Source organism: Trichosurus vulpecula, chromosome 3 (genome assembly GCF_011100635.1).
Source record: "Trichosurus vulpecula isolate mTriVul1 chromosome 3, mTriVul1.pri, whole genome shotgun sequence".
Taxonomy (NCBI): Eukaryota; Metazoa; Chordata; class Mammalia; order Diprotodontia; family Phalangeridae; genus Trichosurus; species Trichosurus vulpecula.
This window is the reverse complement of record NC_050575.1, coordinates 304,721,546-304,749,524: the sequence shown is the minus strand read 5'-3', so window position 1 is coordinate 304,749,524 and position 27,979 is coordinate 304,721,546. Positions and strand designations below refer to the sequence as shown.

General features: G+C 37.4%; 1 protein-coding gene across 1 annotated transcript in view; it reads left to right on the top strand.

Moving 5' to 3' along the window:
- The window catches only part of LOC118842520 (disintegrin and metalloproteinase domain-containing protein 18-like), a 99,406-nt gene that overhangs the window by 24,542 nt on the left and 46,885 nt on the right, over positions 1-27,979 (top strand). The window contains exons 7-13 of the mRNA XM_036749998.1: positions 2,835-2,903; positions 5,701-5,772; positions 5,993-6,159; positions 7,492-7,573; positions 10,609-10,745; positions 19,470-19,653; positions 26,804-26,908. Coding sequence (XP_036605893.1) covers positions 2,835-2,903; positions 5,701-5,772; positions 5,993-6,159; positions 7,492-7,573; positions 10,609-10,745; positions 19,470-19,653; positions 26,804-26,908 — 816 coding nt within the window. The remainder of the gene's footprint in view (positions 1-2,834; positions 2,904-5,700; positions 5,773-5,992; positions 6,160-7,491; positions 7,574-10,608; positions 10,746-19,469; positions 19,654-26,803; positions 26,909-27,979) is intronic.

The following is a 27,979-nucleotide window of genomic DNA, read 5'->3' as shown; positions in this document are numbered from 1 at the left end:
TTTGCTATGCCTTTTAATGAAGGCACTTTGCTACTTCTAAAGAGTTTGGAGCATTAGTTTATATTATTGTCCATACCTGTGGGTTGAGGCTAAATCTTATTGTTCTTAAGACAACAGAAATCCTATAGTGTGGCATTTAAAAAGGTTTGAGAGACATAATTTCTGGGTAATTTAATCATTTTATTAATAATGCCAGCATGTTTATTAATAAAAGTATGATCATTTGTCTATCTCTCTCTTAGACCAAAGACAGTCATGGTGGCAGGCTCAAGGCTTATATGCCCATTGGGAGAGGGTGTTCCCAAAGTGGCATTCAACTCTGATTGGTTAACAGTTAATGAGAAAATGAATATTACAATGATATCATGTCACTCTAGGGTAGAGGGACTATCCCTAAACCCAGACCACCCCCAGCCTAGGGCAGCCTAGACAAAGAATTTATATCCCCCACCCAAGCTTGAGCTGGTTGGGTGGAGTAGCAATACTCAGAATGAGGAGAATATTAATCTTATCTTCCATCAGCCCTGTCCTTGGGAGATTGGACAAGGAAATAGGACTGGGAAAAAAAAAGCTTAGCCTCCCCAGTGTTAATAATTGACTATTAATATGAGAGAGAAATAATCATTTCTCTCAAGAGGAAGAAAGAGAAATTAAAAAATTTTATCTTTATGGGAATATTTGGGGAATTGGATCAAAATAAATATGAAATTTTCCCCTGATTATTCAGATTTATGTAAGCATCTTAGTGTCCATATCAAAGGAGATGATAAACCTGCTGTCCTATGTCTTAGTTAGAACATACCTTCAATATTGTGCTTGCTTCTGGGTACCATGTTTTATCAAAAATATGGACAAGGTATGGTCTTTCCAGAGGAGAGTTAGTAATATGGTGAGAGGACTAGAATCCATGCCAGATAAAGTTTAGTTGAAGGAACCAGGTATGTTTTGCCAGGAGCAGAGAAGACTTAGGGGAGACATGATAGATACCATAAAGTACATAAAGTATGGCATATGGAAGAGAGATTAGGCTTGTTTTGTTTGGACATAGGAGGCAAAACTAGAGCATTAGGTGGACATGGCAGAGATACAATTTCTTACTCTATATGAGGAAAAACTTGTCAGTTAATTCCTGTATTTCCCCATGTATAAGACACACCTTAATTTTGGGTCCTGAAATTTGAAAAAAATTGTATTACATAAAGTTATTGAACTCAAGTTTTATTCATCTGCTCATAGCTTTCAGGCATCTTTTGAGCAAGTTTGGTGCTTGTACGCATGCTTAGTCTATTCTGTTTCATGAACCTGAAGTACCAATTGTGTCCTCCTTTGAAATCAGTAACTTCTTTTTCATCAGCAGTTCTTCTTGCTTCATGCTGAACCATCTTTGTGGACACAGGAATTCCAATTGCCCTTTGCTCTTCAATCCATATCTTCAGTTCCCTCTCTAAATCAGGCCATTTTGCTGACTTGCCTCTCATGGCCTTCTTCTGCCATGGTGTTTTCAGTAGGGTTTCTTCCTCTCATAGCCAGTCTCAGATTGTTTGCTTAGTTGGAGGAGGACCAAACTTACATTCAGCAGCATGATTTCCATTCACTTTTGCAAACTGGATCACTTTTAACTTGAATTCAGTGCTGTATGAAAATCTTTTCTGAGCCATTTCTGGGCAGAACGTGGCAAAACGTAACCTAATATACCAGTAACAAATTTAAACAATGAGCTCAAAGACAACAAACTCGAAAAAGAGGGAAATGCAAGTAAAAGAATCTACAACAATGAGTGCAAAAACAAGCACAAAAAAGTGGGAAATGCAAGTAAAACAATCTGCAAACCACTGTATAAGATGCGCCCAGTATTTATACCCCAAATTTTTCGGAAAAAAAAGGTGCATCTTATACATGGGGAAATATGGTATATCCAGAAGTGGGATCAGCTGGCTTGGTAGATAATAAGTTCACCATCAATAGCTGTCTTCAAGTTGAGAATGGATCTCCATTTGCAGAAGTGTTGGTTTAGGTGTGAGTTGGCCTAGGTGAAATGAGAGGCCCCTTTGAACTGTTATGATTCTATGATTCTGTATTTCAAGTAAAAGTCTTTTTTGGGGGGGGGCTGGATTGTATAAATTGTTTCCAATATAAACCCTATGTCTTTGTTGGTCAAGGAAAGAAAGATCATATCTAATGTTGGTGTCTGGTTTACAAAGGATGATATGGTTATTTAGAGCTTGGTAGCATTAGGCCCTTGTAATAATGCTTTCTTCTCTTATAGCCAAATAGCTTTCCTTTTAATCATGGCAAAAGGATACCGAGGCAACCCTGTTAATTTATCTGAAATATTTCTGCTCCTCGTCCTAATGGAGATGTTGTCTAAAGATTTGTTGGTTTAAAAAAAAATGACTCAATATATCATCTACAACTGTAGTAAGATACTAATATAGTATCTAAAATGTTCTCATATTCTTGAGATGCCTGTAAATTTCCCATGGGGGCAGTGGCACAACCTCAGGGGAAAAAGCTATGTGCAAGGTTAATGTCATGTTATCATGATAATGCTACAGTACAAAGAAAAGCAAAGCTCCATCTTGTATATTTCTAGCAAAATCTGAAGTGACCTGGATTTTTCTGTGGTTTCAGCAGCCACAATGAGAATTCTTAGTAGCCAAGGACAGATTTTGAAGTCGTGGCTTCTGATTTATACCTGGATATAAGATAAGGCCTTTGTTCTATATTTAGTGAGGATCCCATCTTTTTGTCTTTAGGGTTACACTGCTAGTAATAGCTTCAGTAGAAGGTAGACATTTTAAAGTTCCTCAGCATTCACATTTTATGTATTTCAGGAAAAAACAGTTGTTTCACAGACATTGCCTCGATATCTGGAAATGCATGTTATTGTGGATAAAGTTTTGGTAGGTAAACTTATATCTGCTTTTAACCTAATTTCAAAGGTGAATAAAAAATTTCCTCTTCTTTGTAGTATAGATTCCTGAAAGTTGTGTATATATCAAATTTTTGTTAGCCAGATTATATTCTAAACCAGAGATCCCTAACATTTTGTGAGGAGGAGCTAGTTTTGATTTTCTAGGTCTTTGGGATTAGTGAAAAGGGGTTTACCTGAGGATAGAAAAGGTCCTGAGTGCATAGGGGAAGGGATAATTCAGTCAGTCATTTATTAAGTGCCTACTGTGTACTTGGTACAGTTATAAGAACAAATGATATAAAGAAAAACAAAAAGCAGCCCCTGCTATCAAGGAGCTCGATTTAATAGGGGAGACCACATGCAAACAATTATATAGAAACAAGATATATAAGATAAAGATCAACCAGAAGGCTATTAAATAGTCTAGGTATGAAGTGATGAGGGTCTATACTAGGGTAATATCAGTGTCAAAGGAGATGAGGGGTATGTATGTATGCATGCAAGTTTGTGTGTGTGTGTATATATATATATATATATATATGTCTAGGTGCATATATACATACATTTGTGTATATATTTATATACATATAGATATGTGTATATGTGTGCACACACACACAAAATATTGAGAAGGTAGAAACAATAGGACTTGACCATTGACTGGATATGATTGGGTAAGAGAATGTGAGAAGTTAAGAATGAGTCCTACATTGTGAGTCTGGGTGCCTGGGAGGATGGTGGCATTCTGGACAATAATAAGGATATTAGGAAGAGGGGAAGGTTTTTGGAAGAAGATATTGAATTTTGCATTTGGATATATTAAGCGTAAGATGTCTCTGGGACATTAGTTTTGAAATGTCTAAAAAGTAATTGGAGATGGAAGGCTGGAGGTTAAGAGTGGGTTTAGGTATGGACAAATAAATCTGAGAATCATCTTCAGAGAGATGATAGTTGAATCTTTTGGAGCTGATAAGATCCCCAAGTGACATAGCATAGAGGAAAAAGAGGGCCCAGGACATAACCCTATGAGGTATATATGGTTAGTGAGTATAACTTGGATGAATATCTACCATCAGGTAGGAGGAAAATCAGGATAGATTCATGAAAACATAAGGAGAAGAGTAACAAAGAAGAGAGGGTAATCAACAGTGTCAAGGCTATGGACAGGTCAAGAAAGATTAAGCGGTAGTGATGTCTCATGTTCTCCCTTTTCTTCTGGGAAAAGACACCAGTAAGCAGATGTCCTGGTAGATCTTCATCTTCTAACTGGGGACTCCTATTCCAAATGATGTAAAGTAATAAAATTCAATTTTATTTGTAATTTTGTGTTTTATTGGGTTTCTCAAAACAAGACATAACTGTTATCATGCATGTAGGTTAATAAACTTAATTGAAAAATATAATGCTTTATGTCATTTGGGCTTGCCTTTGTTTTGACCAAGACCCTTGAGGTGCTTGTAGACCTTTTACCTCCTACAATATCTCTCCCTACTGCCTAGCCTCAGTTTTCCAGCCACTCCAAAATTCTAGGATTCTGTATGTGTCTAGCAGTTTAAAAACAAAATTGACTATCCAGGTTGTGCTTGGGCACAGGAAGTGGGAATTTTGGATGACTCTAGGGAAAGGAATGGTTTAAGTATTGAATGTATTACTAGCTTTCCAGACCTAATTCTCATTGTCTCCCTTTAATTCATAGGAAGACAGTGGACCACTTTTCCTATAACCTCATTCATTTTTCTGTATGTGTGTGTGTGTGTGTGTGTGTGTGTGTGTGTGTGTGTGTGTGTGTGTGTTTGACACTATTCTCTTGGTTTTCTTCCTCTTCTCATTTGTTGTTTAGTCGTTTTCAGTTGTGTCTGACTCTTTGTGACCCCATTTGGGGTTTTCTTGGCAAAGATATTGGATGAGGCTTCCTGACCGAAGGTCTGGCACTATCCATTGCACCACCTAGCTGCCCCCTCCTTCTCATACTCCTTTACTAAATCATCAACCATGTCATGCTCCATAATTTGTGATGTATAGTCCAAGTCTTTCTCCAGGGCCCTTGTCTCTTTCCTGTCTGCATTTTTATGGTGAGCTTATCAGTTTCTGTGTGACCCTGGGCAAGACACTTCACCTTGTTTGCCTCAGCTTCCTCATCTGTAAAATGAGCTGGAGAAGGAAGTGGCAAACCACTGCAGGATCTTTGCTAAGAAAACCCCAAATGGGGTCATGAAGTCAGACATAACTGAAAAGTGACTGAACAACAACAGCAAGTCAGCTCCTGTTGATTCAATTGTCAGCTCTGTGAAGATGCCTCCTGGATCCATGTATCCAGCCCTAGCTGATCTCTTTGTTTTCTAAATATGTTCTTGTTTCTCCACTTAGAATAAGCAACTTGAGAGGAGGGATCATTATTTTTCCATGTATTTATATTCTAGAGTTGTCTAGGTGGTATATAAGATAGAGCATTGCGTTAGGAATTAGAACAACCTGAGTTAAAATCTGGCCTTAGATATTTAGTAGCTTTACGACCCTAGACAAGTCACTTAAACTTGCCTGCCTTAGTTTCTCTAACTGTAAAATGGAAATAATAATATCACCTACCTCTGAGGGTTTTAGTGAGGATCAAATGAGATAATATTTGTAAAAAGTGCTTAGCACAGTGCCTGGCACATAGTAGGTGCTGTGTAAGCGCTTATTTTCTTCCATTACCTATCCTACCAATTAATGAGGTTAGGTTTTGTATTTCAAAGAAAATGTGGCATCATCATCATTTTCACTACTATCTGAAATCTGTTTTCCAGTATGATCATATGGGTTCTGAAATGGCAGTTGTAACGCAGAAAATTGTCCAGATCATTGGTCTTATTAATACTGTAAGTTTTTACTTTTCTGAATTTACATAATTTATAAAAAACATTTGTTTGAATTAATTTGTACACTATTAAAATCATAGACTGCTAAAGGTAGAAACATTACTGAACAGTTTCATTCATCCATATTTCCCAAAATACTTAAGTGAGCCTCTCATATTATTGTTTATGGAATTTTGATGTGTTATTCAAGGTTATTTAAATATTTATCTTTTGCTTTTAGATGTTTACCCAGCTTAAAATGACAGTTATATTGTCTTCGTTGGAATTTTGGTCAGATAAAAACAAAATTTCTACCACTGGGGATGCTAATAATTTACTACACAGATTTTTGGCATGGAAGCACAAGTTTCTTGTTCTAAGGCCCCATGATATGGCATATTTACTTATGTAAGTACAGTATTTGTATTAATAAATTCTAAACAAAAGAAGACTCTGGCAAGAATATTACTGGCAATGACAGAGAGAGGACTCGCCCCAACTCCCTATGATTGTCACAAGGCAACCTATTTCCCTTTCTTTTATAGAGATGGACAATGGAGGCATCCTTGAACTTCTGAGAAATAACTTCCTCTTGCGATATAACCCAGAAGTATAGATAACACATAGTCCTTGCCTTCAAAGAGATGATAATTTAGTAGGAATATCTATATCTATATCTAAAAATACATAGAAATAATGATACACTTACATGCAAAGGATCTGTGATTTTATGACTATGGAAATTCCCTCAGATCCCACAGACTGCAACCTATGACTGAGTAAGGCAGTCCTAAGGAGTTGTCTAAGGTGACTTGCTTATCATCATATAGCTGGAAATTGTTGGGATTTGAAATCAGGTCTTTGTTACTCTAGTCCAACATTCTCTCCACTGCATCACAGTGCCTTTTACAACTATAATGTTAATAATGAAAAGAGCATAAGAAAGGTGCAAAGTAGGGTATGAGAAGTGAGTTGGATAAAGGTCATTAATGTGTGTGGTTCAGTGGCTCACATGTCAGAAGAAATGGGTTCATATCTGTGTGACCTTGGGCAAGTCATTTAACCTCCATGGGACTTAGTTTCTGAGGGGGTTGGAGTAGGTGCTCTTTGAGGTCCTTTCCATGATCCATTGACCTACTGGGAAGAGGGGTTCAGGGAAAGGTTCTTAAAAGAGACAGTGTTTTAATTAAGTTTTTGTGCAAGCGTAGGAATTCAGTGAGTAGAGTTGTAGCAGAGTGAGGAGGAACATTAGAAGGGCATAGGGAAAATTTGAGGAAAAGCATCAAGGTGGGAAGCATAAAATGGATATGAGGAATGGGAAATAGAACAGTTTGCTGGATGCATAGAAAGAGGGGGTTAGTATAAATATAAGGCTAAAAAGTTAAAGCATTCACATACTTTGGAGGGCCTTGAATACCAAGCTAAGGAATTTGAGCTTCATTAGGTAGAGGAAGTTGTAGAAGGGTTTTGAATAGATATGAGATATGCCTGTGAATCTAAAAGGAGGTAAACTGGAACCTAGAATAAAAAGTGCACCTATAGGTGAGCTGTATATTTTAAATATGCTATTTTAGCTAATCTAAACAAGATATTGAGTGAATATAAAATTGGTAGAATTTCAAAAGTGCTTAAAATTTAAGCTTTCTTACTAGAGGAATAGGTATTAGTTTTAGAAAAAAATTAAGTTGGAAACCCTGTGAAAAGTATGTTTATACACAAGAGAATTATTTTATGCTTTAGTTATAGGAATCATCCTAACTATATTGGGGCAACATTTCCTGGAAAAATATGTAATAAAAGCTATTCTGCAGGAATTGCTATGGTATGTAATTGTTACAAATCTTGTCAATATTTATATATACATGTGTATATTGCCAATCAACTTTTATAAGCATAGTAAGTATAGTCTATCATTTCATGCTCTATTTCATAGATCTTTATTATCTGTATTGTTATTTTTAGGCAGCCTTTTTAAACTTTAGAGAATTAAGAATATCACAGTCTCAGAGAAGAAATTACTATCTTTTGGTTTTGTGATCCTGCTATCTTTTAAAAGATAATTTCAGTCTTGGGGTCAAATCTCAATCTTTATGTACAACAATACTGGTTTGTCTTTTTTAGTTTATACCCAAGTTTAGTTTTTACATTAGCCATTAGAAGTTATGGATGATTTTTTACTTTTATTTTTAAAAAAATTTACTGTATAAAAGAGTTTCAGTTAGTTAAGCATTTTTTAAGTGCCTTCTATGTGCAAGCACTATGCTAAGTGCTGGAGGTCCAAAAAGAAGCAAAAGACAGTTCCTACCCTTGAGGGTTTCACAATCTAATATTCACTTTCCTCTGTATAAGATGCAGGGAGACTATTAGAAAGTACAAAATAGTTCCCATAAATGTCAAATCAATTGCTTTGGGGATGAGGTTGAATGCTCTTTCTACCTTACCGCATCAGGATACTGTATTTGTTGTACACTTTGTCCTCATAGTTAAGAAAAAGAGCATAGTTTTTAGATGTTTTAGGGAAAATTGCTTTCTACATAGTTTTTGTATTTGATATGGGTTGTTCTTCCAGGACAGAACTTTGCTTAGAAGGTACTTTCATTATTTTTCCTTTGTAACAACCTGTACTAAGAAGAGGCATGATTTTCAGATGCCTCAACATTACCAAGATTAATAGAGACTGTGAGAGGATGTATGCTGTGTCTTTCAATCAAGCAGCTCCATGAACAGTTATTAAGTGTGTAATTTGCAGGGCACTAGGGTGGTATAAAGACTAAAATAAAACAGTCTTAGAGGCAATTAGGAGCTACTGCAGGTTTTTGAGCAGAGAAGTGAGTGTCAAATTATTTTGAAAGCTGTGTAGGGAGAGTGCGTTAGAGGAAGGAGAGATATTGAATTGGGGAGACCAATTAGGAAGCTATTTTAGTAATACAGACAAGAATACTTGTGGGAAATATATGAAAGCATTCTGAAGGTTGAATCTGTAAGACTCGGCAATTATTTAATATGGACTATGAGGGAGAAATAAGAGTAAAGGATAATACTGAAGTTATGAACTTGAGAGAGTGAGTGGGCCCCTCAACAAAAATGGAAGTAAGGAGGAGTGGTTTGTGTAGGGAAGGAAAATAGTTCTATTTTGAACATGTTAAGTTTGAGATGCCAAAATGATATTCAAGAAATGATGTGGAACTTAAGTTTAAGAGTTAGATTAGGGCTGGATAAATAGGTCTTAGAGTTAGTTACTGAAATTAAACCAATGAAGAGGATAAAAGGAGAGAAAAAGGTCCAGGATTAGCTCTGGGGTACACCCAAACTAAGAGAATGGGAGTTGGTTGATAATGCTGTAAACGGGACTGAAAAAGCAACCACATAGAAAAGAGGAGAACCAGGAAGGAACCTGAATTCACAGTAGCCCAGAAAGGAGATAATCTAACATACATCTAAGAGGTTTATACTGACAGTGTCAAAAGTACAGAAAAATAAAGGAGGATGAATACTGAGAAAAGGCTGTTAAATAGCCAAGAAATTATTGGTAATGAATGAGAGCAGTGTTATTGAAGTGTTGTGCTTCAGAAACCAGATTGCAGGGCGTTGAGAATTGAATAAGTGGTAACATAGAGATAGCATTCAAAGAGAGGAGAAATACAGGATGGTAGCTGGAGGAGGTGGCATGGTCAGATGAAATGTTTTTTGAAAAAAATTGATGGATACATTTTGGAATAAAAGAGAAGATGGATGTTGAAGTAGATTTTAAGGTGTGGAATAGTAGAGATGTGGTAAAATATGAGATGAAGGATTATAGCATGAGAGAGTGGAATAATGAGGTTAGGCCAGATGAGGTTAGGGAGGGGCTGAAATAGAGAGGGCCTAGTTGAGATAATTTAAAGTGAATTTACACTGCAACCAACTGCTACAACTGTGGCTTTCTCTAATAGCATTCAGGAGCATGAGAATAGGAACATAAGAAGCAGATGGTCGAGTTGAACCCAGGGTGAAAATTGCCAGGGATTGAACAGTGGAAGGACATGGGGCAAAGGATTTAAGTGTGAAAGACAATGCATAGTTGAATTGGGTTAGCTATAAGGTTAAGACTTTGCAGGGAAGTAATTGAAAGACAGAGTAGAAGTAAAGAACTAGAAGAATAAGGAAGGACACAGTGAGGAGGAATGAGTTTAGGAGGAGTGAAGCAGAGAGAGACATGGAAGAATAACAGATGGTTAAGATCAGGGCAGATTTCTGAGTACAAGATTATGAGGTTATAATCGAGCTCTAAGGGTATGGTAAATCATCACTGTGAGTAGCTGGAAAGGAGTGAAGATAGACAGGGGAGTTGAGGCGGATGACCTTAGAAGCCAGCATATTCAAAAGGATATCAGTATGTATATTGAAGTTCTTAATTTAGGGCAGGGGTTGGAGTGAAAAGGAAGACTATGAGTTGGGTCTTGAGGTCCTGAGAAAGGAGGGAAAATATAATGACAGATCATATAATGACAAACTCAGAACTTCCTTATCTTTGATTTTCAGGATTCTTATTGATTGACCATTTGTTAAACACCTGATGTGTGCCAGGCATTGTGCTATGTGCTACAAAACGTGTGCTGTGTGATACAAAAATACATTAATGATTTAATACATTATTGTCTCATTCATATTTCCTAATCTTATCATTAGTATGAATAAAAAAGTTTTGTAATTTTTTCCAAATAGTTTTCTTAATAGTATTTATAGCAGAAAAAGAAAAATGGAAAAACTATGAATACAAATTCTTGAGAGGAAAATAAAGATTTGATTATGTAATTCCTTTTTTCTATAGTTGAATAAGGTTCTCAGATAACTTTTTAAATTGTTTTTTCAATTTAGTATCCAAAAGCAGTATCATTGGAGACATTTTCAGTTATTATGGTACAGTTACTTGGCCTTAATCTGGGACTGACATATGATGACCTCAACATGTGTCATTGTTTAGGAGCTACCTGCATAATGAGCCCTGAAGCAGTGTAAGATATTTTCTCTATCAGTTTTCCATCTTTTTTTTTGGTGGGGGGAGTTGTTTTTGTAATATTCTAGGATTTATAGTCCATTGAAATTCAGCTGAATACTAACAAAATGTAAAGGGAAGTGTGCAAGAAGGGAGGTCAATATACTTTAAAGTCCATTTAAAGTAAATTTCTTGATTGAAAGTGATTCACTTCCCTAGGTATTCATGGCAAGAGTTTTAGAACTACTAAATAGTTACCGAGCACCTACCTAATGCCCAGAATTAGAGTTAATTCACTTCCCAAGTGTAGTGATAGCCCTAAAGGGAAGTGGTAAGTAGGAAGGAATTGGGCAATAAGGTATGAATTAAGGAGGTGAGAAGTCTAGTATGGAGGGCATTGAAAAAGAAGGTGGCTCAGTAGTGGTTAAGAAAAATAAAGAAATTTGGGCAGGGTCTTTATCCTCCTACTCTCATTCCTGTTGCTATCCCCTCTGATCCTCTTTAGCAATACTCACAGAAAGTAAATAAAAGGTACCATCCAGAAATGCTTTAGGGCTATTGTTCTTGGCTATGTAATGGTCCATAAAGGGTGGAAGTAATGAGTATCTTCTTTTGCATTTCCAACCAATGCTAGTTCAGTAGTTTTCTGAGGAAGGCATTAATTCTTTTCTTTTACCTTCTCTTATCTAGAAAATTGGGGAAAGTGGGCTAGGATTAAAATATAGTGCACAATACTTAAGCTGGGGAAAAAAGATCATAGTAATTTGGATAAGAACTCTCCCGCTTTTCTGTCTCTGACAATAGCCTTGCCCCTTCCTGGGCACCGATCCAGAGAAAATGGGTAAAATGATTGTTTAGGAATGTTTTAGGACCTTTTTTTCTAGAAAAGAATCAGGAGCTAGGTACGGCCTGGTACTGGATGACATTACAAAAAATGAAATTTGTTATAAATATATAAGAAAAGACTCATTGTTGATGTGGGAGTCATCCACAAACCAGCAGTCTGTGTACACTTTAGATCACTCATTTAGAAGTAAAGTGAGAATTACTAAAAAAGTTAGAAAAAAGAATGGTAATGGGAAAAATATATGGCATACAATAGAAACAACTCAATCCTGACCTATTTAAACAAAGAATTGATAGTGAAAATTGGGTAATGGACAACAGGAATGACACTGATGCTAATTGCAATACCATGCAGGAGATTGATCAATATAGATCTGTTGCCATAACAAGAAGACTAAAAATGACTTAGCAAAGACTTGCATTACTAAGTGGAAAGAGATAACAGTCAAATGTAATACTTGTTTAAAATATAAATTCATTTATTAAATCTTACAAAGAAGAATAATGGATTATTATGAGGACTGTCACATCACAAAGCAGAGAGAGGCAATGGAGGTAAAACTAGTTTAAAGAAAACTTCACAAAAGGTTAAACTAAGTAAAGTCTTCCTGAGGGCATTTAAGGATTTAAATGCAAAGACAACAAACAGAAACAAAATGGAAAAGTCCAGAAAATTTTTTTATGGCAAACTATTCCCTGTCAAGTACTGTAATCCATCACACTTGGACTTTATGTTAGTCCTGAATGTATTTTTAGAGAGAGGTAGAAATATTATTAAAGAGAACAAAAGTAGAAAAAGCTGCTAGATTGGACCAAAAATATACATAGAGAAGATCTGTCCTGAAGATGGTACTATTGTGAGAGAATTAAAGGATTGAGTCAATAGGTATCAGAAGGAAGGTAAGATACCGAAATTGTGGAAAAAAATCTTGGACCTCAATACCGAGAAAAGGTGTAGCAGTAAGGCAAGATTCATGATATCAGTGCTGACCATGAATATGCCTTTATAGTTCAGAATATCAAAGTATAAGAGACTCTATATAGAAGGCAGAAGTAAAACATTTATTCAGACACCAGAGGATCAAATCCCAAAACCAATAATTCCAATTCGACATAGCAATAATTGTATTCCAAAACTAGTAAGTCTAGTTCAATGTAGGCAATTAAAGGCAATTAAAATACAATATAGCAGCAAGGAGCCAAGCCATCCTGTAACCTTCCCTTCTGCTAGGGCCTTCCCTAAAACACTCACAAATCCTAACTGCTTGCCTTCATCCTCTCTTGCTGAAGTTCTGAAAGCCCTTCCACTTCTCTTTGTCTCTGTCTCTGTGTCCCTCTCTCTCAGTCTCTCCATCTCTCTCACAATTCTGTCTTCTTTGAAGCTCTCTCTACTCTTCTTCTTCTCCTCAAAGCTCTCTAGTCTGAGCTTAATGGCTGCCCTCAGGGTAGTATACCATGTTTAGGGCCCTGGGGCTTAGTACCTACTTAGCAAAAGGATGTAGGCCTGCCCACAAACAAGCCTCCCCAATCAAGCTTCTCTTAACTAGCTCCACCTGAGTCCTATTAAATGGGCAGGGAAGATTTTTAATCATGATTAGCACCACAAGAGTATCAACAACTACTAACTTGCATGTCTATTTTCTCATCTGTATAAAACTTTTGAGACTTTTCCATACTTGTTGAGGTCAACTTCAATGAAGATATTAATAAAGAAAAGGTAGGCTTTTAAAAACAACATCCTACCATTATTTAATTGCTGGAAAGAACATAAGATTCTGTGATGTTTATTATTTGTTGATTATGGAAAAGCATTTGTTCCATAGAACAAAACACCACCTCACAGCCTTTCTTCCAACTGAGTTATTTTCAACCATGCATCAGTATTATTTAAGATTCCTTGGATAATATTTTTTCCTTTTTATTAATTATTTTTAGTTTTCAACATTCACTTCCACAAGATTTTGATTTCCAAATTTTCTCCCCATCTCTCCCCTCCCTCCCCCTACCACAAGGTGGCATGCATTCTGATTACTCCTTCCTCCAGTCTGCCCTCCCTTCTAACAATCCCCACCCCTTCTCTTATCCCCTTCCCTTCTATTTTCCTGTAGGGTGAGATAGATTTCTATATCCCAGTGCCTGTATATCTTATTTCCAGTTGCATGTAAGAACAATGTTTAACATTTGTTTTTAAAACTTTGAGTTCCAAATTCTCTCCCTTCCTCCCTCCCTACCCACCTTCATTGAGAAGGCAAGCAATTCAGTATAGGTTATATATCTGTAGTCATGCAAAACACTTCCATAATAGTCCTCTCCCACCCCCATTTATTCTATTCTTTCCTTTGATTGTCTCCCCCCTCAAAAAGTGTTTGTTTCTGATTCCCCACCCCCTATTTGTCCTCTCTACCATCAGCCCCCCTCATCCTCTTTCCCCTGCTTTTCTATAGGTAAGATAGATTTCCATACCAATTGAGTGTGTATGTTATTCTCTCCTTAAGCCAGATCCAGTGAGAGTAAGGTTCACTCATTCCTTCTTACCTCTGCCCTCTTTCCCTCCATTTTTTCTTGCCTCTTTTATGTGAGATAATTTACCCCATTCTACCCCTCCCTTTCTTCTTTTCTCAGTACATTCCTCTCTCACCCCTTAATTTTATTTTTTAGATATCATCCTTTCATATTCAACTCATCCTGTGCCCTCTGTCTATATATATGTGTGTGTGTGAGTGTGTGTATGTATGTATATATGTATACATATATGTGTATATGTGTGTGTGTGTGTGTGTGTGTGTGTGTGTGTGTGTATGTATAATATATTCCTTCCAACTACCCTGATATCGAGAAAGGTCTCATGAGTTATAGATATTATCTTTCCATGTAGGAATGTGAACAATTCAATTTTAATAAGCCTCTTATGATTTTTCTTTCCTGGTTACCTTTTCATGCTTCTCTTGAGTCTTGTATTTGAAAGGCAGATTTTCTATTCAGCTCTGGTCTTTTCATCAAGAATGCTTGAAAGTCCTCTGTTTCATTGAATGTCCATTTTTCTCCTGAAGGATTACATTCAGTTTTGCTGGGTAGGTGATTCTTGGTTGTAATCTTAGTTCCTTTGGCCCCCAGAATATCATATTCCAAGCCCCCTGATCTTTTAATGTAGAAGCTGCTAAATCTTATGTTGTCTTGATTATTTTTCCACAATAATTGAATTGTTTCTTTCTGACTGTTTGCAATATTTTCTCCTTGACGTGGGAACTCTGGAATCTTGCTACAGTATTCCTAGGAGTTTTCCTTTTGGGATCTCTTTCAGGAGGTGATTGGTAGATTCTTTTCATTTCTATTTTACTCTCTGGTTCTAGAATATCAGGGAAGTTTTCCTTGATAATTTCTTGAAAGATGATATCTAGATTCTTTTGTTGATCATGGCTTTCAGGTAGTCCAATAATTTTTAAATGATCTCTCCTGAACCTATTTTCCAGGTCAGTTGTTTTTCCAAAGAGATATTTCACACTGTCTTCTGTTTTTTTCATTCTTTTGGTTTTGTTTTACCATTTCTCAATTTCTCACAGAGTCATTAGCTTCCATATGCTGCATTCTAATTCTTAAGGAATTATTTTCTTCACTGAGCTTTTGGATCTCCTTTTCCATTTGTCCAATTCTGCTTTTTAAAGCATTCTACTCATTGTGTTTTTGGACTTCTTTTACCATTTGGTCTAGTCTGTTTTTTAAGTTGTTGACTTGTTTTTCATAATTGTCTTGCATCACTGTCATTTCTCTTCCCAGTTTTTCTTCTACTTCTCTTAATTGATTTTCAAAATCCTTTTTGAGCTCTTGCATGGCCTGTGATCAATTTGTATTTTTCTTGGAGGCTTTGGATGTAGGAGCTTTGACTTTGTTGTCTTCTTCTGGTTGTATGTTTTGATCTTCTTTGTCACCAAAATAAGATTCTGTAATCTGAGTTTTTTTCTGTTGTTAGCTCATTTTCCCAGCCAATTACTTGACTTTTTAACTCTTTATTAAAGTAGGACTCTGCTTCCAGTATGGAGGGTGTACTGTCCCAAGCTTCAGGGGTTTTGTGCAGCTGTTTTCGGAGATACTTCTGGGGACCAAGGTGGCATGATCAAAGGAGAGATGATTACTCCTCTGCTGGCCTATGCTCTGGTCTGTGAGTGACCACAAGCACTCTTTTCTGCCTTGGAACTGTGAGGAGGATTCCCTCTCCACTGCCACCATAAGCTCACCCAGGACTATGACCCAGATACATATAGGGCAAAGCAAGAGAATCCTGCCTCAGTGCCAGCAAAGAGATCCCTTCAGTCCCCCTCTGATCGATCTGTCCCCCCCCCCAACTCTGTGGGCTGAGAGCTCCTGCCACTGCCAACCTGGGGTTGGGCTGGACCACACTTCTCTGTCATCCAGGTCCAACAGACCTTTCCTGCTGACCTTCTAAGTTGCATTTGGTGTTGGTGGGTTGAGAAATCTGGAAACTGCTACAGCTGCCAGTGGTTTAGTCCCCTGAGGCCTGCTTCAAGTTTGCTGGGGCTGGTCTGTGCTGGCACATTTTGTAATGGACTACGCTCCTCTCCAAGACTGGTGCAACAGATCTTTCGCATCAACCATCTAGGTTGTCTTGAGCTGGAAATTTGTTTTACTCTGTCATTTTGTGGGTTCTGCTGCTCTACGATTTGTTTAATTTTTTACAGGTTGTATTGGTAATTAAGGTGGGACTTTTTTTTTTATTGTTTTCCCTTTTGGAGCACTAAAGTAATCAAGTGCCTTTGATGAGTCTGGCCTTTGTTTCTTTGATTAAATCCGGAAGTCTTTGATGACCTGCCTAAGAAACAAGAAAGCCTACTTCACATAGGTTTGAGTCGCATGGTTGTGATGCCTGAAGTAGTGTTGCATTGTTTTAAGTTGCATGGTTGTGACATCTTTTGACTCTGAACAGGGTGTATAAACTCAGAGGTTAGCATTTTGTTTGGAGCTCTCACTCACTGGAAGAGTGTTGTGTGATTTGACCAGATGAGAGTCTGGGTAGCCATTGTTAAGGAGCCCCTCAGCTTGAAAACCCGGATGTTGGTGCTTCCCTGGTAACTATGTACTGAGATGTTGGACAGAAAGCTAGAAGCCTGTCTACTGGTTTGTGTTATTTGATCTGTTGATGTTTTCTGTTTGTAATTTCTGTTTGTATTTGCTCTGAAGTTCAGGGTGCTGGCTTTTCCCCCTGAACTAAGTGAATGATATATGCATGTTTGATTAAAGTGAGATTGGTAATTCCTTGAGGTTGCTTTCCTTAGAAAAACAGATCAAAGACCCTGTGCTGGCAGCCTTCCTGTGTGCTGGTGTTGTTGGTTTTTCACCCTCATAGCAACATTTTTGTTACACAGGTATTTGGAGGGGTTTGGGGGAGAGCTCAAGCAAGTCCCTGCTTTTACTCTGCCATCTTGGCTCTGCCCCCCTGAATAATATTAACAGCCAGAACTTACCTTGTTCAGTGACCTCGTGATCATAGTACCTAATTGAGTCTGAGCATCTCCAGTACTGTAATGGAGGAGATCCAAGGCAAAGTTCATGTTGAAGAGAAATTCCCTGTGGATGGTGAAGTCCCTTCAGATACTTCTGCTTTCATATCATAGACCTAGAGCATTTCTGGGCCATCTAGAAGAGATCTGAGCAAAAATTCTTAATACAAAAGAATTAATTCAGTCTTTAATTTTGTTGCCCAGAGTATGATGTGCAGTTGGATGACTAACTTATCCGTTTATACAACTATATAGATATATGTATACATACATACACAAATATATACAAACAATGAGTTGGGTCAGAAACTAAGAAGTTTGAGGAGACTAGGCTGGATTGCCTACAGGAAACTGCTGTGTTCCCTTAATGACTGCATCCCCCAGAACGAAGGCCCACCTTTTTAATACAACTATTCTACCGGTATGGCTTTATAACTGACACATGGAACATAACTAGTAATCAGTAACATAACACTCTCCAAAGAATTAACAAATGAACATTACATGGGGCAATGGGGAGCTGTAGGATGTGTGAGCAGACTGCAACATATAATAGATGAGTAACTTCAAAGAAGAAAAGGAGCAAAAGATGTCATCAAGGAGATAGATGACTAGAAAAGAAGATTTGGGTGATCATGTAGCCATTGTGAGGAATGACAGATGGACAGCATGAGTGCTCCTTGGTATCGTTGTGATATCTGGAGAAAGTGAGGATATTTTTCCCTTGGGAAAACATTGACCATAGTTGGATAGAAAGAGCACACATGGATGGGTTGTAAAATGCATTGTTGCAGGGAGCATCTAAATTAATGGCTCAGAAGATCAGGTCTGCACTTTTGAGTACTTCTCCTGTCATGTAGCTGTTTAACCTATTTATCTGTAGGTCTGGTTGATTTCAATGCTCTTCCTCCCTCACAAACCTGGTTTAGGGGTGGATGTGTAGGGAGTTAAACTAACTCCCTTCGAAGAAGGGAGTGACCCAAGCTACTTGACCCAAAGCTCAAAACATAGGGTATGGTGTTGGCAGCATGGGGGTTGAGGCTTGTTTTCTTCACTTAGCCCTTCATATTCTTTTAGAAGGCTTTACAGCATGTGGATGTTTGCTCTCTTTTTCCTTTCCTTTCATTACTGTGTATCTGGTACATTACTTATTGATTCCAGGTTGTAGGATGCAGAAGTTATTATGAGGGTTAGCTTCCTCTGTCATCTTACTGGTCTTGTATGAGTAGCTGTAATTGTATCATCTTTCTACAAGACAGAGTATTTAAACAAAAAAAAAAAAGAGCAAGCCCCTTTGGCACCTGGCACTCAATGTCTTACGCATAATAGACATTTAAGAAATTTTTATTGAGTTAAATTTAGCCATGCCATACCTTCATACTTGTACTTTGTTTTCTCACTTCATGCTTTTCTATCAAAATATGATCTATCTGTGTGTGTGTTTTTGTAATTGACCTGAGATTTCATTGATATTGGGAACTCCTGGTGAAGAATCTCACTCTGCTAATGCAGAGTATACTGAAAGTCCTCTAAAACTTAAGAGTTTTAGTTACTTGGGGCACTGAGAGGTTAACCTAGTTGCCTAGTAATCAGTTGCCTAGGGTAACAGCCAGTAAGTGTCAGAGGTGCGATCATGTTGTTACTACTGACTATGTCACCTTAGACAGGTTGTTTAACCTCTCTAGGTCCCAGGTTTCCCATCTATAAGATAAAGGATTAAACAAGTTCACAAATGCTTTTAGCCTTAAGAGGTTATGATTTTATGATTTTGCTGTTATAATAGCATACGCGCGGAAAAAAACCTTTCTGTATTTGCTGTGAAATGTCTATATTTCTGAATTAAAGGAGTTCTTTCATCCTAGAATTTTGAATGTGATATCACACTTGGTCAGATAGATATTAAAGGTGGCAAGACATGGTTGTAATGAATATAATTTTTTCTTGGCATTGCTGAAGCCTGTACAAATGAAAGATTAATTAAATGAGAATATGTTAAATATTGAAATATGATTAAAACTAAAATTTGATTGTAGATCAGAAGATTTGGGTGTTTTAGGAAAAAATATAGGACCTCAGGATGTGTGGTACTATAGGTAGATAAAGCAGAACATAGATTTGTCCTTTACAAATAAAGGTGAATGACAGCCTTATACTCTGATGATTTAGTAATGGGATATATTTCTTAAGAAATTTCTTGGAGAAGTTTGAAGCAAAATTTAATTTGACATTAACTATGAAACATAGTTTTTCCATGAGTTTATTTTTCCCCCTCTCTATGGAAGATGTTATTGTAAGCATTGTCATATATCATAGACATTTTTCAGATGTGTTTTTTTGTGAAGATAATCATACTTGCTTGCCTGAGGAATATAATTTAATTTTAGGCATTCCAGTGGTGTAAAGGTTTTCAGCAGCTGCAGTCTGAATGACTTTAAACATTTCATTTCAAAGAATGGGGTTGAATGTCTTCAAAATCAGCCATATGTGAACCCAGTTTACAAAGAAGATGCAGTATGTGGAGATGGTTTTGTGGAAGGTGATGAAGAGTGTGATTGTGGCTCAAAAAAGGTTAGTAGTAAATATGGGAAACTTGGTGAAAGGATTTATATTTGTGTTTCTCATATGTACATGTAATAGATGAAATAAGAGTTGGGGCCATTTCTTTTAAGGTTGTAAAAATTAAAGTGTACTTAAGAAATAAGCATATACTCATGTCTAATACCAGAAACTTAGTGAATTCTAGCTAGATGAGAGACTTAAATCTTTAAAAAAGGAATTCTGAAAAAGATGGAACAAAAAAGGAATTATATATGACAGTTGGGGGGACAGGACTTTTTTCTTATTCAACAAATAGATGGAATTTTTAGGGATAGATGTACTCACTTGCATCGAGAGAAAATATTTCTGTAGACAAAAAAAATTACAATAAATTGTAAATTACAATAACAAATTGTGATAAATATTTATGGCAAGTATGACATAAAAATTTTGATATCTAAAACATAGAAGGAATTAAGTACTTACAAAAATAACTTATATTTCATAGTAGATAAGTGGTCAAAGGATGTAAAAATGCCTTTCAAAAGTGGAAACAAATTGTTTATAATCATGTGAAAAATGCTTAATCTGCTTAAAACTATGAGGTACCACCTCATCCCCACTCAACTGGAAAAAAATAATTAAAAACAATAAAACTAAATACTAGTGGTATTGTGGAGAAATAGTTTTATTCATTCATTGCTGATGGTATTGCAAATTACAATTTTTTTGGGAGAGTAATCAGACATTATATGGTAAAAATTACATTCCCTTGGACACAGCAATTCCATTATTGGAAATGCAACCTGAAAGTTTATCTCAGGTAAAATAAAAAGCTAACTTTTCAAAGATATTGATAGTAGCATCATTTGTAATTATGGCCATGTTATACAGCAATTGGAGTCAGAGGAGTTCAATGTGTTCAGTTTTCCTTCAATCAGTTTTTACCTTTGTGATCCTGGGCAAGTCACTTTACTTCTTGGAGCTTCAAGGTCCACATCTGTAAAATGAGGGAGTTGGACTTGATAGTTTTAGCCTAAGGTTCCTTTCAACTCTGAATCTGTGATCCTAAGTAATAGACTATTATAAATGCATTAAGATGGACAAGTATGAGGAATATGAACAATACATTTATGAAATAATGCAGAATGAAAAAAGTGCCAAAGTCTTTGGTGTTAAGGACTTTTTTTCTGTGTCTTCAGTAGCACCTTAGGTTGTTAAGGAAGTGTTGGCACCTGTGAGGTTGCATTTCCACAAGGGTTATTTTCTGGGATGCAAGGACTGGACTAGAAGCAGAACTTTTGGTGTAGGACTTTGGTGCCAGGGCTCTTGGCTTACAAGCTCCTTTTGGCATTTGGTCAGTGGTTGGTGGTGTTGGTGTGGAAGAAGGTGATCTTTAGAGAGAATTACTCCCCTTTATGATAGTAATGGAGTCCAAACTGGAAACAGGACTTTTGGACTAGGTGGGTACAACTGTTTCCAGGGCTCTTGGGTTCAAAGTCAAGGGCTGTTTCTATTGAGGTCTGAAGGGAATTGGTAGTTTAGGTGGTGGTGGTAATTTCACTTACATGGCCTATGTCACCTTGTCTTCTTCCACAGGGAGCTTTGTGAGGGAGACTAGGAGACAGAAGTATTGTATAGTCAGATTGGTGGGAGGAAGGGGAGATGGGACTGCAAACACCTCGATTCTATATCATTCAAAGCTATAGGCATAAGGAGTTTCTGTTGTGCAAGTATGAGACATCTAGATCAACAAACAAAATCCTTTTTACCTCAGTCACACCTAAGTGTATTTTGATCATCCTCAAGTTTAATCAGTCAGCAAAAAAATTAAGTAGTCTTCTACTTAGAAAGTGTAGAATAGAAAGAATGGAAGAGAGTGTAGAATGGAAAGGTCATTCAGTGTATATTTGAGTACAGTAATAGAAAACTGTATGTCGTGTAGCTTGTGAAATATTGTAAGGATCAGGTGGTAAGGGCTTTAAAAGCCAAACAAGGACTTCGTATTTGATCACTGAGATAATAGAGAGCCACTGGAGTTTATTGAGTAGGGAGAGTGACATGGTTAGACTTACACTTTAGGATAGACAGTCAATCAATAGTTTCTGTTATGTATCAGGCACTGTGCCAAGCATTGGGGATACAACGAAAGGCAAAAGACAGTCCCTGTTCTTAAGGTCCTTACAGTCAGAATTCATCATGCAAGCAGCTATGTACAAATGTTATGTACAGGATAAATTGGAAATAATCAAAAGAGAGATGACACTCAAATTAAGAGAGAGCAGGAAAAGCTTCCTTTTGAAGGGATTTTAGTTGGAACTTAAAGGAAGCTGGGAAAACCTGGAGGTTCCAGGCATGATGGGAAGCCAGAAAAAAAATACCTAGATTTGGGAAATGAAGTATCATGTTTGAGGAACAGTAAAGAGTCCAGTATCACCGGATTGAAGAAGAAGTGTTTGTGTGGGGGTGTGGTGCTAATGTGATCAAAGATCTTCCCTGCCCATTCAATAGGCCTCAGGGGGAGCTAGTTAAGGGAAGCTTGATTAGGAGAGGCTTACTTGTATGCAGGCTCACAGCCTTTTGCTATTAGGTGCTAAGTCCGAGGCCTACACAGAGTATATATACCCAGTGGGTAGCCATTAAGCTCAGATTAGGGAGCTGCAGAGTCAAGAGAGCTGTGGAGAAGAGAACTGTGAGACAGCGGGGAGGGAGAGAGAGAGAGAGAGAGAGAGAGAGAGAGAGAGAGAGAGAAAGAGAAAGAGAACTTGAAGGACTCTGAGAACTGCAAGGGCTTTCAGAACTGCGAGAGGAGAGGATGCAGGCAAGCAGACAGTTAGGATTTGTGAGTTAGTGTTTACAGGAAGGCCCTAGCAGAAGGGAAGGTTACAGGATAGCTTGGCTCCTTGTTGTGATAACTGTGTTTTAATCTCCTTGCTGTTACACTGAGAGGGACTTACTGGTTTTGGAATACAATTACTGCTATGTTGAATTGGGGTTATTGGTTCTGGGGTTTGATCCTCTGGTGTCTGAATAAATGTTTTATTTCTTCTGCCTTCTATGCAGAGAGTCTCTTATAGTTTGCGATTACAAACTATACAGGCACATTCATGGTCACCATCGATATCATGAATCTTGCCTTACTGATACAGGGGGTATAAGATATAAAAGTACTGGAAAGTTGGGGGGCAGATTATGAACAGCTTTGAAGGCTAGGGGATTTTATACTTGATCTTGGAGGTGGATGCTACTGGAGTTTATTGAGTAGTGGGGAGTGACATGGTAAGACCTGAATTTTAAGGAAGATCACTTTGACAGTAGAGTGGAGGATGGACTAGAGTGAGAGTAGAGAGAACTATGGCAGGAATATCAACTAGCACATATTGCAGTAGTCTAGGCATGAGGTGATGAGGATCTGCACCAGCATAGTGGCAGTGCAGTGGAGAGGAGACATATATGAGGGGAATTATGAAGGTAAAATCGATGGATCTTGGCAACGGGATGGATATGAGGAGTGACAATAAGGAGTCAAGGATGATACCTAGATTGTGAGCCTTCCCTTTACAGTAATATGGAATCTAAAACAGGGATGGGTTTTGGGGGAATGATGAGTTCAATTTGGGGTATGTTGAGCTTATGATGTCTGTGGGACATTTGGTTTGAAATGTCTAATAGGCAATTAGAAATGTGATTCTTTAGGTTGGCAGAGAGGTTAGGGATGGCCAAGTATATTTGAGACTCATTAGCATTGAAATGAAAATTAATTCCATGGGAGCTGATGAGATAACCAAGGGAAATAATATACAGGGAGAAGAGAACCAGGACACCCATGGTTAATAGGTGTGACTTTTATGAAGATTCAGCAGTGGAGAATGAGAAGGAGTGGTCAGGTAGATAGGAGGAGAACCAGCAGAAAGTAAGGTCCCAAAAACCTAGAGAAGAGAGTGATTGACAGTGTCAAAGGCTGCAGAAAGGTCAAGAAGGATGAGAATTAAGAAAAGGTCATTATATTTGCCAAGTTCATTAGTAACTTAGAAGAGAGCATTTTCAGTTGAATGATAAGGTTGGAAGTCAGATTGTAGAGAGTTAAGAGAGTGAGGAAAAGAAGTGGATGCAGATGGCTTTCTTGAGGAATTTAGTCAAATGACAAAGGAGAGGTATGAGGTGATAACTAATAGGGATAGATGGATAAAATTAGGTTTTTTCCGAGAATGGGGACTCCATGGGCATGTTTGTTGTCAGTAGGAAAGCAGCTGATAGATAGGGAGAGACTTAAAATAAGTGAGAGAGTGGGGATGTTAGTGGAGGCAATCTCCTGGAAAAGAAGAGATGGAATGGAATCACTTGTGAAAGGAGAAGGGTCACGTCATTGTGTGAGAGAGGGTGAAGGAGGAGAGTGGCTGAAAGCAACTGTAAGATGTGAGCTGAAGAGGAAACCCTCAGAGAATCAATTTGGCAGCTGTGTAGAGAATGGATGGGAGAGAGTGGGGAGAGAGACTTGAAGCAGGGACACCATTTAGAAAGCTATTGTGATAGTCCAGGCGAGAAGAGGTGAGGGCCTGACCTAGGGTAGTGTCTGTGTAAATAGAGAAAAGGGGACAAATACAGTACATTTTGTGGAGGTAGAAATGATGAGATTTGACACCTGATTGGATATATGAGATGAGTGAAAGTGAGGAGGTGAGGATGACACTGAGGTTATTAGCCTGGGTGGCTGGCATGATGATCATCTCTTTGACAGCAGTAGGAAAGTTGGTAAGAATGGAAGGTTTGAGAGAATGGGAATTATTTGCATAAAGATGAAATGGGAACTGAGGAGATTACCAAATGAGATAGTAGGAGGAGGAGGGAAAGGAAGGCTCAGGACAGAGCCTTGTGGTACATCTGTAGAAATAAATCCCTGTTCTGATAACAGATGCCTAGCTCCTTAACACCTAACTAAGAGATAGTCCCAGTGCCACAGAAAGAGCAGTGACTCAGTCAGAAGGTATGGGATCAAGCCTTAGGATTGTTACCTCCTCATCATGGAACACTATGCAAGTAATTTAAATGTCCTCATCCACCAAACAAAGGGGTAAAATTAGGTGAGGTCTTAGGTTTCTTCCAACTCCAGTTGCTTTGATCATGTGGCATGTTTCAAACTGTTCTGGATGGTGAGGCCAGAGGCCCAAGGCCCTGAGACAGGCTGGAGCTCTGCTCTATTACTCACATATCCTCCCAGGGTCAAAGTTTGCTCATCTATAAAATGGGGGTTGGATTTGATGATATCAAAGTTCCATTTTAGTTCTCAGTCCTATGATCTTATAAAATTAATATGTGAATGACCAATAATCTTCGCAGGGGCATTTGCAATTTTTAAAGTGGAAACTTGTTAGTATAAATGTAGCTTTAATTGTGGCAACATCTTAGGAAGGAAACAAGCATTTCTTAATTGCCTAGTACATGCCAGGCACTGTGTTAAATACTTTACAAACATCTCATTTGAGCCTTACCTGGGAGTAAGTGCTATTATTATTCCCTTTTACAATTGAGGAAACGGAGGCAGACGGAGATTGAGTGACTTGCCCAGGGTCACACAGCTAGTAAGTGTCTGAGGCCAGATTTGAGCTGAAGTCTTCTTGACTCCAGGCCCTATACTTTATCCACTGTACCACCGCATTGCTTCTTAGGTATGCTAAAATAAAATGAAAAAAATTTAGACTATATAGGAGTGGGCACTTTGGACCAGGTGGATATAACAGAAGCAGGTCTGTCTGTAGCATCATACCTTTCTCCCTCTCCCTCCACCTCAACTGTTTATACTTTTCATAGGTTTTATTTTCTCTTACTCGTGAGATCATAGGTTTCGCTCTGAGTTTCCAACTATGGCGATAGAATAGCAGGGACCATTGTTGTTCAGTTGTATCTGACTCTTAGTGACCTCATTTTTGGATTTTCTTGGCAAAGTTACTGGTGTGGTTTGCCATTTCCTCCTCCAGCTCATTTTAGAAATGAAGAAACTGAGGCAAACAGGGTTGAGTGATTTGTTGAGGGTCACACAGCTAGTAAGTGTCTGAGGCTGGATTTTGAACTCATGAAGCTGTCTTTTTGATTCTAAGCCTAGTGCTCTATCCATTGCACCACCTAGCTGCCCAACAGGAGTAGTATTCAGCTGAATAGGTCCTCTGTAAGGAAAGGATTGCCTGGAGTGTGTTTTGCTCATGTTGTTGCTGTTTAGTTGTTTATAGTTGTGGCTGAATCTTATTGACCCCATTTGGTTTTGATTTTGGCAAAGATACTGGACTGGTTTGCCATTTCCTTTTCCAGCTTGTTTTACAGATGAAGAAACTGAGGCAAACAGGGTAAAGTGACTTGCCCAGGTTCACACAGCTAGTAGTATCTGAGGCCAGATTTGAACTTAGGAAGATGAGTCTTCCTGACTACAGGCCTAGCACTCTATTCATTGTGCCACCTAGCTGCCCATTTTGCTTATAGTATAACAAAATTTCATTTAATTCAGACTTCACTAATTTAGACCTTGTGAAAAATCTGGACAGAGATCCAGCTGAATTTTATCTTTGTGCTGTCTCTAAAGAAAGGGGTTAGCATGCCTGTAAAATCCCTTCCTCCAAGGAGGCTGAGGCTAATAGATCACTTGAGCTCAGTAGTTTTGAGCTGCAGTGTCTGCACTAATTTCTACACTAATACACTGAGCTTCCAGGAGAGGGAGGCCTCCAGACTTCCTAAGGAGGGGCAAACTGGCCCCGGTCAGAAACAGAGCAGGTCAGTGTGCTTTTGCTCATCAGAGTGGAGCTGGGCATGTGAGTAGGATGGATGAGATATAGAGACTCAGTTCTTTAAAAAAAATGTTTGCTAAGTAAATTAATGTAAGATTACAGGCAAGGATTTAAGCTAAATAAGAAAAAAAAACTTGAAGCACTTTACACTAATTTTTATCATTTTTAGCCATTTAGTAAATTAGGACCCTTAAGGATTTCAACTATGGAAAACTGTCAGGTTTATTATATATTCTTGAAACCATAATCCATATTGAACAACACTGACCTATAAACATATAGCAAAAGAGGAGTTTATGAAATTGAATAAGCCTAGTTATTTGTTAGAGAAGTCCTTGAAATATTTCTGCCTCTTCATTGCATTGTATGAAATTGTACGGTTTATAACTTTTAGTGTTTATTTTTAGGAATTCTCTAGGTGTAAATTTAAAAATTGCTGTGTTATGGAGACATGTAAACTCAAGCCATCAGCAAAATGTGGCTTTGGACCATGTTGCACATACAGGTGTCAGGTAAGCTCAAATATGCATTCTAAAATAATATTTCAATATACTTTTCACTTGAGTCTAGTAGAATATAAGCTGTAGAAGGGACTGATGTTTTTTTCATCTTTGTACCCTAGCATAGTGCTTGACATGTAGTAGTTGCTGAATATTGCATGTTTAATTGAATTAAGGGAATTGTTACTGATCTATACCCCCAAATCTGTTGAGGTTCAGTATTCTTGAGATCTTCTTGACACTTGACACATCTGGTAAGTTAAATTCCACTAAATAAAAACACTTTTGCTAGAGGTTAGGAAGAGAAAATAAGAGATGCTTAATGAGGGCTATAAACATATAGCCTATATATAGCATATATACACACACACGCATACACAGACACACACACATACAGACACTATATGTAGATAGTCTCTATATAAATATGTATATATACACATATAGACTATATATATTATATGTACACACACATACATATAGACTAAAATTCTAACATCGATAAGAAATGAAAAAACCTGGTATAAGTTAAAGTTAATCAGACATGTGGACTATCAGTGGAGATTTAGCTCAGAACAAACATATAAAAATGAATCAAAATAAAAACAAAAACCAAATTCTTCATAATAATGTAAAGATATATGGCATACAGTTCTTTCTGGAAGGAAGATGAATATGTATTTACACATATATTTGTAATTTTATATGTTTATATATTTACATTTATGTAATATTTATTACTATTAACAGTTATTTATAATTTATTAATATCCACATATAATTTATAGTTATATATTTATGTAATTTATGTTTATATATTTTATGTTATATATATTATACAATTATAATTACATTATAAATGACATATAAGTATATATTGCCATAATTCATTATATATGTATATATGTGTGTATATATTACATATACACATACATATATATGTTGTCAGTCATCTAGCAGTTATTAAGTGTCTGCTATATCTAGGCACTGTGCTAAGCACTGGGGATAGAGAGAAAGGCAAAAGACAGCCACTGCTTTCACAGAACTCAGTCTAATGAGGGAAACAACGTGCAGATAACTTGT